The sequence below is a fragment of the Copidosoma floridanum genome, unplaced genomic scaffold, assembly GCF_036245765.1.
Source record: "Copidosoma floridanum isolate Cflo_tuat_1 unplaced genomic scaffold, Cflo_Japanese_pri ptg000021l, whole genome shotgun sequence".
Classification (NCBI taxonomy): Eukaryota; Metazoa; Arthropoda; class Insecta; order Hymenoptera; family Encyrtidae; genus Copidosoma; species Copidosoma floridanum.
Window position 1 is genome coordinate 5,302,000 of NW_028321898.1, and position 18,475 is coordinate 5,320,474.

The window sequence follows — 18,475 nt, forward strand, 5'->3', positions numbered from 1 at the left end:
GCTTTCTTCTTGGTCGTCGCGTCCCCAACGCGCTAACCCACATGTTCCCGTCTAAAGATGAGCGATTGAGCAGTTGGTTATCCGGGGAATGACCCGAGACGAGAAATTCTTTGGTCAGCGGCGTACCTCCCTCCATCACAGTCTTTGAACATCGAGACTCCCAGGGTAAGAATCAAGCAACCCGTAGCCAGCTCTCTTCATCATCAGGAATAATAATAAAGAATAGCCTGGAAGTTTCACCACTGGCGCTTTTTAGGGCCATTATAAGTATTTACGTTCCCTACTTAACCATCAATTTCATCGGTTCTTTTTAGGGGCCACCTAAGTGTAAACTACCTTGCCAACAAATACATTTTTATTACCATTTCCGGAAGCGATTCGTCGACTAAAAGACTATATTAACTAAAGACGGGCACTATTAAACCAAGTCAGCTATTCACTGGCAGACGTCACCTGCGGAGTTGTTCTTCTCAAGGCTGGAAAACCCGGTGACCGACGACTCTATACTACCCTCTCGACTCTAAGCATTTAACCAGGAATCACTAATCCTCTCCAAGATCTGCGCTGGGCAAACCTATAACAGCTATAAAGGAAAAAAAACTTTAGCCAACGGGACAGCCTCCACTGGACAAGTATTACTAACCAATCTCCTCATCTAAGATCACCAAAACAACTGAATCTGCAAATAAAAAAGGTGCTTTAGACACTAACGTCTTCGACGTTATACCGGGAGACGTTGGGAAAGAGCACTACAACTAGCCCCAAAGCTTCGGACTTTGTAATTTTTTTCCCAATCAGTCTGGGTCTTCAACAGTAAGCCAGAGAAGATCACCCTGAGGTATCCAGGTCACAATTGCTGTTAACTGCAGTCAAGAAAGAGTTAACTTAAGAAGCTCACCGGTCTTTTTTAGGGCCATCGGACGTCAAACTACCTTGCCAACAAATGTATTAAAATTAACAAAGTTGACTGAAAATAGCCTTTAGGGGTCATAAAAGTCGTAAGCATACCAATAGTCGCAAAAGGGTATATTGGAAAGAAAACCTCAAATGTATCTAATGAATACAATTTGAGGCGTCAAGAAACTGACGCAGAAAATTTATCGAGATTGAAACAGCAGCGTCAAAATCGTCAACTTAAGAGTCCATTACGTGAGAGATCAGCTTTTCATTGTACCCTCACAGGAATCTCTGAAATCTTTAAAGATCCTACTTTCGATTTTTTAATGAGTAGAAAATGTATTTGTGTTTTTGTGGCAATAAAAATGTTGGGTTTAAGGTCCAGGACTTTGTTGCTCTGGTAATAAAATTGTGAGATATGAGAAAAAACAATTTTTTTTTAATATAAATTTTTTGGGGGTTTAAAATCTTAACAGCTTTAAAAAATAGCCCTTTTCGTGAATTACACAGAAGAAACTAAATCAACAACTTCTTATAGCCATCGATTATTTTATGGCATAAAGAACGCACGGTACTTTTCAGCATAATTATTTTTTTGAATTTTTACACCTTATTATTTGACCAAATAAACTATATGGATTCCGAAAAAATATGTTTTTAATAAGAAGATTTTTGTTCTGAGATGTATTGGGAGTATGTGTAAAATTTTCTAACTAAAAATGTTTCACATTACATGTCAACACACTACGGTGTTTTATTTAGTAAGTCTCGGGCGAAGCCGAGACGGGGGGGCTGCTAGTTTATCAATTAAATGATGTTAATGACATACAGATACTAAACACTATAGAGGTAGAGTAATAGCAGAAAGGCATGCTAACACGACATATGTATACCATATACCTATATATTACATCGCTATACTACACCAACACAGGTGGTGTACCACTGTACCCTCACTGAGAAAGAACTCGCGCGTCTGCTGCTCCACAAGTACAGCCGTTGCGCGAAATAACCAAGCAGCCCTTGACTATATCAGTGGCGCATCAACTGCACCACTTGGGCCGACTGAGCGTCCAGTGTGGATCGTCATTACGTACTTTACATAGTGCAGCTACCAAATGTGTATATAGTCCGTCAGCCAGTCCAACATACGGTACAGCACTTGGTATATGGTACAGCAACCCGTATATAAATACTTACTCTTTTTATAACTATTTCATGAAACGTATAATGCTTCAGTATTTATTGCGGATGTACGTTAAATGAAGGATGGACCACTTCTTTCAAAGATATACAGCATATTCCGATGACTTCATGAAGTGGTGTCATGATAAATGACCTTTTTTTTTTAACTCACATAACCTTATTTTTATTAGACGGTACATTTGTATTAATATAATTTAAGTGATATTCTTCTCTTGCCTTTATTTAAATGAAATAACGGAAATAAGTTTAATTTTAAAAAATTAACAACTTTCACCTATATCAATTATATTCATAAATCGTTTAGTATGTATTGCCGGGTTGATAGGGGATTTGAGATATAGTGAAGTTTGTTTAAACAGTATACTGGCTACAATAATAAGGAAAAAATTTTATTTTTGTTATTAGTCACCGTATGTTGGAATATTTGTTCTTTGATGATAAAAGTGGTAGTATTTGTAAAAAATATTTTAATTGAAATTTTTGATTAAAATGAACAAGTTTTTCAAAATGGAAAATGAAACAAAGTGGTTTTCTGAGTCATATTGCGTTTAAACTTATCGCATTTTGATTGACGAATAAATACAGATACGATTTTATTCTCATGCTTAACGTATGGTACACTGTATGATGCAGTACTTGCGCTAGCCTAACAGCTCAACGCTCAAGCCAGTCTAATGGTGCAGCTGACGCGCTAGTCTGGTGTCCCGTGCGTTCCAAACAAGCGGCAGCTCAACCGCGCCACCTTAAGGACGGATCACGCGCTAGGTTTCTCTCAGTGAGCTCGTATGCACTAGACTGGTCAAAACAATAATAAATTTTTCGTACAAAGTTAAACTACACACACAAATATCATTTTTCCCACTTCATACGTTATTAAAAATATCACAATGATTTTCAGACACATTTGTTTATTGAAAAACAAAACTTTATTTTTTGTTTGTCTTTGACCTCAGCAGTAGTCGTAGGAGCCCCCTTAAGGGGGGTTAGAGCGTTACGGTCAGCCTCAAAAGTTTACTTCAACTAAAAATAAGTGTTTTTTATCATTATTCTTGATAAATCATGCCAGTTATTCCGTATCGTTTGGCAGAAGATTACTAATAGGTGAGAAAAAACAAATAATACTTTAAAACTGGAATTAAGTACAATGTTTTATTTCCCGTCTGCTGTATATAGATATACCAACAGCATTTTGTTCAAACTTTCAATTGATGTATTTTTCAAACCAATTGTTTTTCAAATTTTTTTTTAAAAGATTTGTAAAAATATTTTCCAAGTTATTGGAGAAAATGTAAATATCGTGACGACGTTCTCATAAGAGCCTGTGTATAAGATCCTACCTTTCCTATTTTTTTTCTCAAAAACTGTAACACTACGGTTCCTAAAATTTCAATATGTTGTAAACATAATGAAAACAAATACATTATAATCTTTTCGAGACTGTCGTACGAAATTTCTTTTTTGCTCTAATCCCCTTAAGGTAATGTCCATCTCATTCGGTGTAGAACTGAAAGCACACAACCTTAAAAACAAAAAATTTTAATTTTTACTTTAAATATAAGATCTAATTGAGCCAAATTTTACTTTTTTTGTCAAATATACAACTTCCTTATGGTTACATCGATTTTATCGCTCGTATATAAATGAACAATAATTAATTTCATTTATATAGTTTTTCTCCCATCTCACCAAAACGATTTGGATTTGTTTACATACATTAAGTCATTTTCACGGGTGACCACAAGGACGGCAGCACAGGCGGTTACACGTAGCGAATAACATATATTATGTATAAAAGTGTCTGGAGAAAGAGTAGTAATTACACAATACAATACTCAAAGAAAAAAATACTCTCCTCAGAGTCTCCTTAGTGATGACTTTTAAAAAGTACTTATCCAGTATTAAACAATTTTTGAAATTAGTAAAATATTACTTAACTATGGACTGTCACAAAAAATATGGGTAAGCAATAAATTATCTCACCTGTTTCATTGTAGGATGAAAAACAAAATTCCTTGAAAGTTTCTCTTATTTTAGTTCGAAGTTCCCGATCTAATTTTGGGCTATCAAACAAAGGACATAAACTTGGAAGCACTCGTTTTTCTAATATTTGACGAAGAGAAGAAAATATACCATTTTTTACTTTTTCTTCTAAAGATGGATAAAAATTTGGAATTATCTAGTTCACAACATAATATGCATGTAAAAAAGTGTAAGGTAAAACGATATTATAAAATAAAAATAGTAAATCAATTACTCTGCATAAGAAGTCCAATAAAGTTGCTGTTACAGCAGGGTGTGACCTCATAGAATTCTGCATAACTAAAATCGCAGGTTCTATATTCATTATATTATCTTTATCTGGTTCAAAAAATAACCAATCATAAAATAAGGCTAATTTTGCATTGCTGGCTGCAACAGGTAGTGTACAAGTTGTAAAGAGCCATCCAATTACAGCCCACCTAGGTATTATATCAGAGCAAAGCAATTCATTTGTAGGATGTATAACACCAACAATAAATCTAATCAAATCACATCTTAATGTCTGGGATTCTGGTGTAGCAAGATATTGTCTTTGAAACCATTCTTGGTAACGCTTGTGGTTACCAAAACGTACTTGACTAGTCAAGAACACAAGTTTTCGTTCCATGTCAGGAGTTAACCTTAACTGAAGAAATCTTCTAGATGTTCGCATTTGTAAAACTTGCAGTATTCCACTAAAATTTGGAGATAAAGACTTAGGATACAATAGAATATCTTTCCACAACTGTTCAAACTCTGGTATTCTTGCCACATTTTGCAATAGGCGTACAAGATCTCTAAAAAATATTTTGGTAAAGAAACTTGAACGATTTATTAAATTAAAACATAAATAATTTGAAAATACAAATAAGTGTACCTGCCAATAACCAGGCATTCAGTTATTTTTTCTCGTAATAATGTAACGGTAAAAGTGACTTCTTTCTGTCTCAAGCTAGCCAATTGAGCTGCACTATGATCTTCTATCAACCGAAGATAAGTATAAACTGTTGAAGCTATAAGAAACGGAAATTTATCCAACCACAATCTATTTTCTTGAAAAATATTTAAAATTGCATCTATAAGAAACAAATTTCGTTGAGATGTGTCACCACCTGCAGCATATCTTAATAGACTTAAACAAATATTATCAGTGTTGGAAATGTTTGTTCTTATCATTTCTCGTAAAATCCAAAATAATTGACCTCTGACAATTTCACTTAATCTTAAATATTTTTCTATAACCATTTGATTAAGATAATTTAATACAACAGCTAACCCATCACGAGAGACAAGAGTTAAATCTCTATAATTCTTAACAGCATCTTGAGGATTTGTCAAAATACTTGTTAAAAGCCCCAAACATACTTCTTCATGAGTTTTATCTTTACAAACGGCGTTATTAAGATTATCATGAATATCCTTTTCAGATAATCCAATACATAAATTTTGCAACACATTGTAACAGCGGTCAAACTTCTGTAATAATAAGAGCATCATAACACAAATTTATTTTTGATCACATTATGATTCGTCTATTATAATTTGTATCGTGAAATATTACCTCTTCTAGTTCATCTTTGTTTTCAATACAGGTTTTTAAAAAAATTCGTATCGTCTGTGGTTTGTTCTGATCCATCTCTGCACTTAGTTAATTTCTTAACTAGTAAGATAAATCTATTATTATACTTATTATTTATATATTAGCATATTTTATCAAAATTTTTGTTTAGAATTGATAAATGTATCTTAGGCACGCCAACTAAATTTTAGAGTAAGACTAATTTTTAGGGATTTCAAGTAAAATTTGGTTACTTTTTTTATATCAAATTACTAGTTTCTTCATGAATTTTATAAAGAAATCTTCTGGAAAGTAACAACACTAGCTTCCTGAAAATTTCCATCACGAAATAATGATAGTTTTTTTATAAGTAAGCGACTCTATTGCTTGACAAAACGCATATTGTACCAAGATCAGCCTTAGCTATAAGGGCGTGTTCAATTATCATCATACGGTTTGTACTATTCGTTCAGTTAATTCGCTCCAATCATTTCATTTATGTTCCATTTTATCTGTTCCATTCTTTAATCATGCATATACTTGCTGTGGCGTTACGAGGTATAAGGTAAGAGGACGGGGTTCGAGTTCGAGGTTCGAGTATGAATTCTACTCTTCTGCTTCAGGGGCCGTACCATATAACTATTTTTCTGTACATCGGTCTATGTTATAACATAAGCCGGCGAAGCTAAAAAAAGTTATATGGTACGGCTCCTGTTGACAATCAGCGAAAAAGTATAAGCCATAAATGGCAGTTATAGTGTTATACTTGTCCATAGAAGCAGAAGAGAAGAATTCACACTCGTACCAGTCGTACGTCGTACCCCGTCCCCTTACCTCTTGACGACACAACCACTCGACCAATCCCAGGTGAGTTATAGACCAACCGAGAAACTTCTGAATTAGAAAGTTGTTGGAGAAGGAAGCGTTTTTGATATTTTATGTAATTTGACCTGCATATTACGATAAAAATAAATAAAAATTTTTTCAAGTGGTGGATCAATGTCAAAATCGCATTTGAAATTTTATTTCGCTCATATCTCAGTAACGGTAAGAGCTATAGTAAAAATATAAATAACAGCGTATAGAGCAGAAAATTTCCTATCGATTTAGTCTATTTGTATTATTTAGACAAGCACAAAATTTCGAGAAAAAAAATTGCGAAGAAGATTTTGTACTTAACTTGTAAGAGTAAGTGAGACAGAGAGAGCGACCGAGTCCCCTGCACCCAGCAGTGTCCCCCACTATTCCACCGACAGTAGCAGCGAAGGAGAGAGAGAACCAGAGATAATGTGAGTGTTTGTAAGTGTGGCTGCTGCACACGTGCACACACGGCAACACGGCTTATCCAACGGTGAAGCACCAACTCACTCAATCCACTGAAATATCGTTTGAAGCTTCTTGTATGCCTATACAGATTTTTTAGACGACCAGCTCGCACGTTTTTAAAGTAGCCACAAAAAATTTATAATGGAAACTGTTTTTTCCTTTATATATGGATTTTTTTCATGATTTTAATAATTTCCTGTCGATTAAGCATAAGCTTGATATGCAATTTTTTTGATGAAAATCTGTTTTTTTGATCATTTACTATTTTTATTGACTACATATTATTTTAAAAATTGTACATAAAATAAAGTTTGAATGGACAAAAGTATCTTTTTATAAAATAAACTCATGAAAAGTAACTAAAAATCAAAATAATTTTAAACAGGTAAAACTGGAATATTTATACAGAATTTTAAAAGATGCACAGCTTGATGTATTTCGGAATTTTTAATACTCTATGCTCAACATCATATGAAAATGCATTGATACGATAAATTATAATGCGTACAAGAACTATTATTTTGTTTTTCAAAAATCAAAACTTGAGATTTCAGCATGATCCAGTTTAATTTATATAAATTTATGGAACCATTATGAATAAACAGTACTTTTTCCCTTGCATTGCCCTGTAAATAATCTCTGCTCGTCGTTGGCTGGCTGCACGGGTGCAATTTTTGAAACCGGCAATACTCGATGCTTTTAAATATCCTGTAGAGAGGAAAAAGATTTTAACTCGTCCGTATTATTTTGTAGAATTGTAAATTTCCGGTTAAGAAAATGGAAAAACGTTTTAACAAATGTTTAAATATTTATTATTTATACATAAGTGTACTGGCTAATAAACGACAACTCTTAATTATTTTTAAAGATGATATATGAAAACATGGAAAAAAAAATTGACAGTCGGAATCGATTTTTTTCTTGCACGTTTTAACCAAAATTATGTGTAACGTAACCAACTCTTTCAATAATTGTGGATTGATTTGAAAATTTTCAGTTTTTTTAAATTTTCTGCAGAAAAATATTTTCAACGTAGTTCTTAGGCCCAAATTATGAGTATGTTTTTTTTATAATAGTGAGAATATAGTATAATTAGTTTATTGTGCATTACCTCGTGTTGAAAATTTTGTGTTGAAAAGTTTCATGAAAAAATTGATTAGTGCAATACAATACACACAAATCCTGGCCAGGTCATTTTTTGCAACAGTTTTATCAGCGCATTTTTTTCAGCTTTGTTGGAGAGAATTTTACACGCTAACTTTTTCGACGGGTTGATGCAAGAAGGTCGATTAATCTTAAAAGCTGAAAAGCTGTTACTGTTGTAAGTCAATCCATATGTGTAAATAACTTCAAATCCAATCATAAAAAATACTGTTCATAAAATGTTTGTTTTAAACATGCATTATCGGTTACGTAACCAATTTTTCGATCATGTATACAACACTACTACTGTATACAACATTACTATGATAAAAATACTACAACAGTTTCAATATTTTGTACATATATCATGTGTTCGTCGCACAAATTGTAGTACGAAAATGTGCACTTGTAAGAGAGCTGGCTTAGTATGTAGTAGTATCGGCAAAAATTGCAATGGGGATACTTGTGACAACGCCGATGTTTCTAAGTATAATTAGATTTAAAGTTATTTACACATATGGATTGACTTACGACAGTAACAGCTTTTCAGCTTTTAAAATCAATCGACCTTCTTGCATCAACCCGTCGAAAAAGTTAGCGTGTGAAATTCTCTCCAACAAAGCCCAAAAAAATGCGCTGATAAAACTGTTGCAAAAAATGACCTGGCCAGGATTTGTGTGTATTGTATTGCACTAATCGATTTTTTCACAAAACTTTTCAACACAAAATTTTAAACACGAGGTAATGCACAATAAACTATATATACAATATTCTCACTATTATAAAAAAAACGTACTCATAATTTGAGCCTGAGAACTATATTAAAAATATTTTTCTGCAGAAAATTTAAAAAAACTGAAAATTTTCAAATCAATCCACAATCATTGAAAGATTTGGTTACGTTACATATAATTTTGGTTAAAACGCGCAAGAAAAAAATCGATTGCGACTGTCAATTTTTTTTTCATGTTTTCATACATCATCTTTAGAAATAATTAAGAATTGTAGTTTATTAGCTAGTACACTTATGTATAAATAATTAATATTTTAGCATTTGAGAAAACGTTTTTCCGTTTTATTAACCGAAAATTTACAATTCTACAAAATAATACGGACGAGTAAAAATCTTTTTCTTTTCTACAGGATATTTGAAAGCATCGAGTCTTGCTGGTTTCAAAAATCGCACCCGTGCAGCCAGCCAACGACGAGCAGAGATTATTTACAGGGCAGTGCAAGGGAAAAAGTTCTGTTTATTCATAATGGTTCCATAAATATATACAAATTAAATTGGAGCATGCTGAAATCTCAAGTTTTGATTTTTGAAAAACAAAATAATAGTTCTTGTACGCATTATACATTATTGTATCGTTGCATTTTTATATTATCATGAGCATAGAGTATTCAAAATTTCGAAATACATCAAGCTGTGCATCTTTTAAAATTCTGTATAAATATTCCAGTTTTACCTGTTTAAAATTATTTTGATTTTCAGTTACTTTTCATGAGTTTATTTTATAGAAAGATACTTTTGTCCATTCAAACTTTATTTTATGTACAATTTTCAAAATAATATGTAGTCAATAAAAATAGTAAATGATCAAAAAAACGGATTTTCATCAAAAAAATTGCATATCAAGCTTATGCTTAATCGACAGGAAATTATAAAAATCATGAAAAAAATCCATATATAAAGGAAAAAACAGTTTCCATTATAAATTTTTTGTGGCTACTTTAAAATCGTGCGAGCTGGTCGTCTAAAAAATCTGTATAGGCATACAAGAAGCTTCAAACCAGAGATTAGTAGGGAGATTGCTGACTGCCATGCTACGGAGTGTGCCCACTTTTTTCCAGTGGTTCGAGCGCCCCGCCGCGGCCAAGCGGCCGAACCAGGCGCACATTTTTTTTTTTATTTGAGAAGCACGGTAGGGGTATGAGAAGAGTGGATTCGCGTGGAAATGTCCATATAGGCGCACATTTTGGAGACGCGTGGAAGGGGTATACCGAATGTGCGCCTACGAGGAGAGGAGTGGAAATATCGGCTATATAGCTGTATATATCTGAACGCACAGCCAAAGCAAGCGACGACACGAGTTTTGCTTTTTTGAGAGTCTTTGGACTCAGCAACTGAGTACATGCTATGTATAATATGTATATATTTAACTGACTTGCTCTCGCTCTGGCTTCAGTGTTATCCATAAACCTTATTTAATTAAATCGTGGAACTAAATGCTCATTAATTATATGCACATAATTTTGATTTCAATACATTATGTTTTGACTCTCCCGTACTCTTAAAATTCCCAAATCCATTTATGTTTTCAAAAAATTAACCACTAATTTATTAATTTCACACATCCTAACTTCTGTAAACTGTAGGACAAGCTCCGGAGGATATCCATGAACATATGTGATTTCGAAGGAATTACATTCTATCCTTCGGATAGCTGAGATGGATAAGGCTTATGCCCTTACATAGATTATTTTGCACTTAAGGGTTCAAATCCACTTTATGGTAGATATTTTTTTTTTTTTTTTTTATTCAATGTATCATTTTGTCTTCATTTCTTTTATTTATGTTTCGTTAAAATATATGTATGTAGTCACCATTTTTTTTCGGATACATCAAAACAAATTAAATTAATATTGATACTTTGATACAAGGCAATTCTATAATTTTATAATACTAAACTAACTTTTAAGGATTTCAACATAATTTGTGTATTTTAAAACTCTACATAGCTCTACACATTAATTATTGATAATCATAGCTGAATTAATTTATCATAAAGAAGTATGCACTTAACTACAATAAACAATAATAGTTTGAATACTTCACGATTTTAAGAATAAAATGGAAAACTAGAATAAATAATTGGTCGATTTTTTCAGTAAACTGCAGATTTTTGAAAGATTTTGCACTACAAACATTTACATATATGTTGATACTATTTTGAGGGGGTTGTCGTGGTACAGTCAATTTCAAAATTGAATTTTCGTGTTAGAAATGTTTTTGTTGTGATTATTCTTAACAAAACAGGTAAATAATTTAAAAATTAGGTATATGGAACAGAAAAATGCCCAGGAAAGTAAACACAAACGTTAAAACAACAAATTAACCTAACTTTCGCCTCGGACTGTACCACTATATAGGTATTCTAGTAACGTTGTAACTGAACTTTAAACTGTTATATTTTAAAAACAGTGAAGCTAGGCTTCCTCAATTTTAGTATACTTATTTCAACTATAATAAACCCTAACATATTAATTTTTTAAAAGATTCTTAAGAAAATTTCAAAAGTTATGAGTAAAAACGTGCATTTTCCGACAAGTCCATCTAAAAGCATGTGTATGAGTGGCCAACTTCGCGATTTTATTTCTCTAAAACGGTGAAACTAGGCTCTTTGAAATTTTAACATGTTATTTATGATACTGAAACATACCTATACAAATTTTTTCAGAAATTTCTTCAAACAATGAAATATCACAACATCCCCGTAACTTAATCGAAGTTTTTGCTAGCAGAAATAGACCCAGACTCAGTTTTTACTAATATAGAAATTCGTAGTTAAAAAATTTTGTTAGTTCTCACAATTCCTGATTCTAAATAATTTATCACGTTAGCATAATAAAGAGTCTTCTCAGAGTAATAGGCGTAAAAGAGCCTTTTCAAACTGAATATAAGAAAGAGCCTTTAATTTTTATTTCTCCGATTTTAAGTTGGTACTACATTTATGTGTGTATGTATATAATTGATCTATAAAAATGTATACATTACTACCTTAAAATAGAAGTAAACAAATTAGTTAAAAAGACATTGATATCTTTTTGTTAAACTCCTCGTTTTGCTCTCAAGTATAGAATAAATGTGTGGATTCGTACAGGGGTACGAGACCAACCGAGAGCTGGGTGAGGAACAAATAAGAACTCAAAAATGTCTAAGAATAATCTTGAGCGATGATTCGTTGGGCTCAATCATACCAATCGACGCCAACACCTCAGTGCGAGTGTACCTCTGTATAAAAAGGCTTTTTCTTTTAGTTTAAGAGAACTTTATTCTGCCCGAAAATTTAAAAAGGCTCTTTCTTGACTTTTACTCTAAAAAGACTCTTTCTTGCACTCACCCGATTGTATCATTGTTAAAAATATTACGATGCTTTTCCTGCATTCAATATAAATGATTAAAGTTCCTTTATAATCTACAGCCTAAAAATATGTTTATAACAATCATCACCCTTAAAGGTAATTCACTTTTTTTTTTGTTTTTAACAAAATACTGCGGTATTATAAAAAATGTTTAGTCTCAGAATCTTGCCGAATAAATTTCATTACTTATTCATCGAACTGTTTCATTCATTATTCTTCTTCTGGCTGTCTAAAAATAAATAAAAGTAGCACACCTTATTAAAGATTTGCAAACAATTTTAAAATATTTACAAAACTATGTTATATTGTGTTCATCAAAATCATTTACTAATTAAAATTTCAACATTAAGTAAATAGCAGTAAACGGGCGGCTTGTTTTTGTCGCAAATAGGATGTTCACAATTTCTTAGGAGTTTTAAAATACACAAATTATATTGAAATCCTTAAAAGTTATTTTAGTATTATAAAATTATAGAATTGCCTTGTATCAAAGTATCAATATTAATTTAATTTGTTTTGATGTATCCGAAAAAAAATGGTGACTACATACATATATTTTAACGAAACATAAATAAAAGAAATGAAGACAAAATGATACATTGAATAAAAAAAAAAAAAAAAAATATCTACCATAAAGTGGATTTCAACCCTTAAGTGCAAAATAATCTATGTAAGGGCATAAGCCTTATCCATCTCAGCTATCCGAAGGATAGAATGTAATTCCTTCGAAGTCACATATGTTCATGGATATCCTCCGGAGCTTGTCCTACAGTTTACAGAAGTTAGGATGTGTGAAATTAATAAATTAGTGGTTAATTTTTTGAAAACATAAATGGATTTGGGAATTTTAAAAGTACGGGAGAGTCAAAACATAATGTATTGAAATCAAAATTATGTGCATATAATTAATGAGCATTTAGTTCCACGATTTAATGAAATAAGATTTATGGATAACACTGAAGCCAGAGCGAGAGCAAGTCAGTTAAATATATACATATTATACATAGCATGTACTCAGTTGCTGAGTCCAAAGACTCTCAAAAAAGCAAAACTCGTGTCGTCGCTTGCTTTGGCTGTGCGTTCAGATATATACAGCTATATAGCCGATATTTCCACTCCTCTCCTCGTAGGCGCACATTCGGTATACCCCTTCCACGCGTCTCCAAAATGTGCGCCTATATGGACATTTCCACGCGAATCCACTCTTCTCATACCCCTACCGTGCTTCTCAAATAAAAAAAAAAATGTGCGCCTGGTTCGGCCGCTTGGCCGCGGCGGGGCGCTCGAACCACTGGAAAAAAGTGGGCACACTCCGTAGCATGGCAGTCAGCAATCTCCCTACTAATCTCTGCTTCAAACGATATTTCAGTGGATTGAGTGAGTTGGTGCTTCACCGTTGGATAAGCCGTGTTGCCGTGTGTGCACGTGTGCAGCAGCCACACTTACAAACACTCACATTATCTCTGGTTCTCTCTCTCCTTCGCTGCTACTGTCGGTGGAATAGTGGGGGACACTGCTGGGTGCAGGGGACTCGGTCGCTCTCTCTGTCTCACTTACTCTTAAAAGTTAAGTACAAAATCTTCTTCGCAATTTTTTTTCTCGAAATTTTGTGCTTGTCTAAATAATACAAATAGACCAAATCGATAGGAAATTTTCTGCTCTATACGCTGTTATTTATATTTTTGCTATAGCTCTTACCGTTACTGACACATGAGCGAAATAAAATTTCAAATGCGATTTTAACATTGATCCACCGCTCGAAAAAATTTTTATTTATTTTTATTGTAATCAGCAGGTCAAATTACATAGAATTTTAAAAACGCCTTCTTCTCCAATAATTTTCTAATTCAGAAGTTTCTCGGTTGGTCTATTAGGCCGCAGTCACATGGAGCGCAATAGAGCGAGCAGGACAGAATCGTCCCCATAAGCGACTGTGTTAAGTCTATTGCGCCACGCAACGAGGCTATCCTGCAGCGCAATAGACTTAACACAGCCGCTTATGGGAACAATTCTATCCTGCTCGCTCTATTGCGCTCCATGTGACTACAGCCTTAGAGAGAGAGAGAGAGAGAGAGAGAGAGAGCACGCAACTTTTCTCTGGTATGACGAATGACGATAACCCTCTCTCAGCATTGCAAGATCCCTTCAGGTTGCAAGGGGGCACTTCTATCACCTAGAATTTATAATATACGTTTTACATTTATATTAATATTCTTCTATTTATTATATTTTCTTAAAATAAAAAATCCGTCCAATAGATAATTCAAGGGTACACATTTTTTTTATCTTACTAATATATAAAGCAACGTCGCTAAAACCGTTGTAATCGCTAACCGCGAAAACTACTGAACCAATTTTGCTGAAATTTTGCACACTGATTCATGATACTTTCTAGATGGTTTTAGTAAAGTTTTTATCTTAAAAAATTTAATAACAATAGCAATAAATGAGCTCAAAGTTTTGCAAAAATATGCCAGCTTTTCACTTTAGTTCAGTAAAATCCGCTAGGTGGCGTCGACATAAAATCGAAGCTACCTGCAACATAATTAAATAAGTGTGGTTATAATAGGCCGAGCGTATCAATAGTGGTATAGTCGAGCTTCGGCAGCTCATCAAGCTGTTCAGAGAATGCTGGTGATAGTCCTGCAACTGGATATCCCGGTTACGGACGACAGACGACACTCTTCTCTCAGGGGGCAGGGACCTAAGTGTTCCTTCGCCCTGAATTTCGACGCGTGCAAAGAAAAATAAATTAATTGCAACCGATGCCGTCTCTGCCAGAATACCAGGTGACATATCTAGCCAGAGCACAATCTGCACCAACTCTTCAGAGTTGTGTGGAAGTCCCACCTTCCCACTTCCCACCTGGTGTTGTTGGAGAATTTGTGGCTACAAATGTAAGCAAGGGAAAACAGCTCTGAGGGGCACGGGAAGCCACACAACGGCTACCATCTTGGTCGTCGCGTCCTCGACGCGCTTACCCACATGTTCCCGTCTAAAGATGAGCGATTGAGCAGTTGGTTATCCGGGGAATGACCCGAGACGAGATATTCTTTGATCAGCGGCGTACCTCCCTCCATCACAGTCTCAGTACATCGAGACTCCCAGAGTAAGAATCAAGCTACCCGTAGCCAGCTCTTCATCATCAGGAATAATAATAAAGAATAGCCTAGAAGTTTCACCACTGGCGCTTTTTAGGGCCATTATAAGTATTTACGTTCCCTACTTAACCATCAATTTCATCGGTTTTTTTCATAGAGGTATAAGAATAGAGGAGAAAAGGGGGCGTGATATGCGACAGCAGAATTCGCTACGTAACGAGGCATCTGTCTTTGTCTGAGAGTTATGTTATTGGTCGAGTCATACATGAGATTGAATCAACTGTAGGATTCAGGACGAAGAAGTAGCCAATAACGTGGCTTTGGCAACAAGGACAGATGCCCCGTTACACTTAGTTATGCTGTCGCTGCCGCTAATGGGCTAGTATAGCGCTTTTCCCCTCTATTCTTATACCTCTATGGTTTTTTTTAGGATCCACATGAGTGTAAACTACCTTGCCAACAAATACATTTTTATTACCATTTCCGGAAGCGATTCGTCGACTAAAAGACTATATTACCTAAAGACGGGCACTATTTAACCAAGTCAGCTATTCACTGGCAGACGTCACCTGCGGAGTTGTTCTTCGCAAGGCTGGAAAACCCGGTGACTGACGACTCTATATTACCCTCTCGACTCTAAGCTTTCAACCAGTAATCACTGATCCTCTCCAAGGTCTGCGCTGGAAAAACCTATAACAGCCATGAAGGAAAAAAAAACTTAAGCCAATGGGACTGCCTCCACTCGACAAGTATCACTAACCAATCTCCCCATCTAAGATCACCAAAACAACTGAATCTGCAAATAAAAAAGGTGCTTTAGACACCAACGTCTTCGACGTTATACCGGGAGACGTTGGGAAAGAGCACTACAACTAGCCCCAAAGCTTCGGACTTTGTAATTTTTCTCCTAATCAGTCTGGGTCTTCAACAGTAAGCCAGAGAAGATCACCCTGAGGTATCCAGGCAGTCACAATTGCTGTTAACTGCAGTCAAGAAAGAGTTAACTTAAGAAACTCACCGGTCTTTTTTAGGGCCATCAAACGTCGAACTACCTTGCCAACAAATGTATTAAAATTATCAAAGTTGACTGAAAATAGCCTTTAGGGGTCATAAAAGTCATAAGCATACCAATAGTCGCAAAAGGGTGTATTGGAAAGAAAACCTCAAATGTATCTAATGAATACAATTTGAGGCGTCAAGAAACTGACGCAGAAAATTTATCAAGATTGAAACAGCAGCGTCAAAATCGTCAACTAAAGAGTCCATTACGTGAGAGATCAGCTTTTCATTGTACCCTCACAGCAATCTCTGAAATCTTTAAAGATCCTACTTCAGATTTTTTAATGAGTGGAAAATGTATTTGTGTTTTTGTGGCAATAAAAATGTTGGGTTTAAGGTCCAGGACTTTGTTGCTCTGGTAATAAAATTGTGAGATATGAGAAAAAACAATTTTTTTTTAATATAAATTTTTTGGGGGTTGAAAATCTTAACAGCTTTAAAAATAGCCCTTTTTGTGAATTACACAGAAGAAACTTAATCAACAACTTCTTATAGCCATCGATTATTTTATGGCATAAATTTTCAGCATAATTATTTTTTTGAATTTTTACACCTTATTATTTGACCAAATAAACTATATGGATTCCGAAAAAATATGTTTTTAATAAGAAGATTTTTGTTCTGAAATGTATCGGGAATATGTGTAAAATTTTCTAACTAAAAATGTTTCACATTACATGTCAACACACTACAGTGTTTTATTTAGTAAGTCTCGGGCGAAGCCGAGACGGGGGGCTGCTAGTATATACATATATTTCATCTATAAAAAAAAATCCTATTTGAAACACGAAAATTCAAATTTGAACGCCGCGCGCGGGGAATGTGCGTCTAGTACGTTAAGAAAACACTAGAGCGCGTTCACCCAAAGAAGGTGTGGGGGCGCACAGCTCTCCTGCGACCAGAGTCGGCATTTCTCCGCTCTGCCTGACCGATCAGGCCCGGCGCCTGTGCCGTGGCTTGCGCGCATGCAACAGTCTCTGCTTGCTGCTTAAACTGAGCACATGTTGTAGCTCACGAATCAGCTGTAATGTAACTCGTTCCTAATAAAGTTTCTTTGTCTTTAGATCGGGTTACTTCTCTCTCCTCCATCCACGTACCTGGCAGCTGTGGGCTGCCATTCTCTGACACTCCTGCTCAGGGTGACAAGTTTCCCACATTGGTGACCCCTCGACGTGGAGGAGAAAGCGGCCTTCGTGCGGAGAACTCCAGCGCGCCCAACCTTCGCCTGCGTGTCTCAGCACGCCTCGCCTTCGGCCTTTGCGTGTCCCAGCACGCCTTGCCGCCAACTCCGCGTGCATCAGCACGCCTCGTGCCTTTATCGCCCAAGTGCCTTGTCTGCACGTCCTTCTCGGCGGCGCGGCACCCTAGGGCTCATACCTGCTGCACTCGAGCGGACCTCGTCAACATGCCCGAATCATCTCTTCACTCTAACTTCAGGTAAGCAAGCGAGTAATTGTGCAGAGGTCACAGACAATAACATTTCATGAGCGTCAGCGTTCGTTAGTGTGCGTTGGTGGTGCATTTTGCAAAAACGGTGTGCACGTATTTTAAACCTTTGTTTTGATTCTTCGAATCGCGTTTTTTTTTTTTTTTTTTAGCGTCTTTATAGGAATTGTCTGTGTGCGAGTTTTCGCGCGCGTGCGTGGCATCGAGCAAGCGAGCACTTCGTAGAACTCTTGTTTTGTTTGCTTGTGCGCACGTCGGAATCGTTTATTATTTTACGCGGCTAGTGTTCAAGAGTTTTTATTTTATTTTTTTCTCTTTTACCAATTTTTTTGCCTCCCATCTTGTCGTTAGTGCGTAGTATTGAACGGTTTTAGGTTGGGTCAGTGTCGTGTAGCCTCTCGTCTGTGCTGCACCTGCGTGTGCACATTAGCTTCTTTGTCAACACTGACACACGCGTAACCTGTTGCTGCGTTTCCATCAGTGTCGGTTTATTATTTTTTTTTACTGTTGTACTGCACCTGCGAGTGCAAGTTAGCCCGTCCTTTGACAACACTGATAGCGCTCCACCAGCTTTGTC

At 35.3% G+C, this 18,475-nt stretch overlaps 1 protein-coding gene across 4 annotated transcripts in view; it reads right to left on the minus strand.

Annotated features, from left to right (window-relative positions):
- IntS3 (integrator complex subunit 3) overlaps positions 1 to 6,110 on the minus strand; it is a 254,728-nt gene extending 248,618 nt beyond the window's left edge. For all 4 annotated transcript variants that reach the window (XM_089594307.1, XM_089594308.1, XM_014361175.2 and 1 more), the window contains exons 1-4: positions 5,684 to 6,110; positions 5,000 to 5,598; positions 4,358 to 4,919; positions 4,084 to 4,279 (exon numbers count right to left, since the gene is read on the minus strand). In XM_089594307.1, the coding sequence (XP_089450433.1) occupies positions 4,084 to 4,279; positions 4,358 to 4,919; positions 5,000 to 5,598; positions 5,684 to 5,758 (1,432 nt within the window). In that variant the 5' untranslated portion in view covers positions 5,759 to 6,110. The remainder of the gene's footprint in view (positions 1 to 4,083; positions 4,280 to 4,357; positions 4,920 to 4,999; positions 5,599 to 5,683) is intronic.
- Positions 6,111 to 18,475: the final 12,365 nt, after the last annotated feature.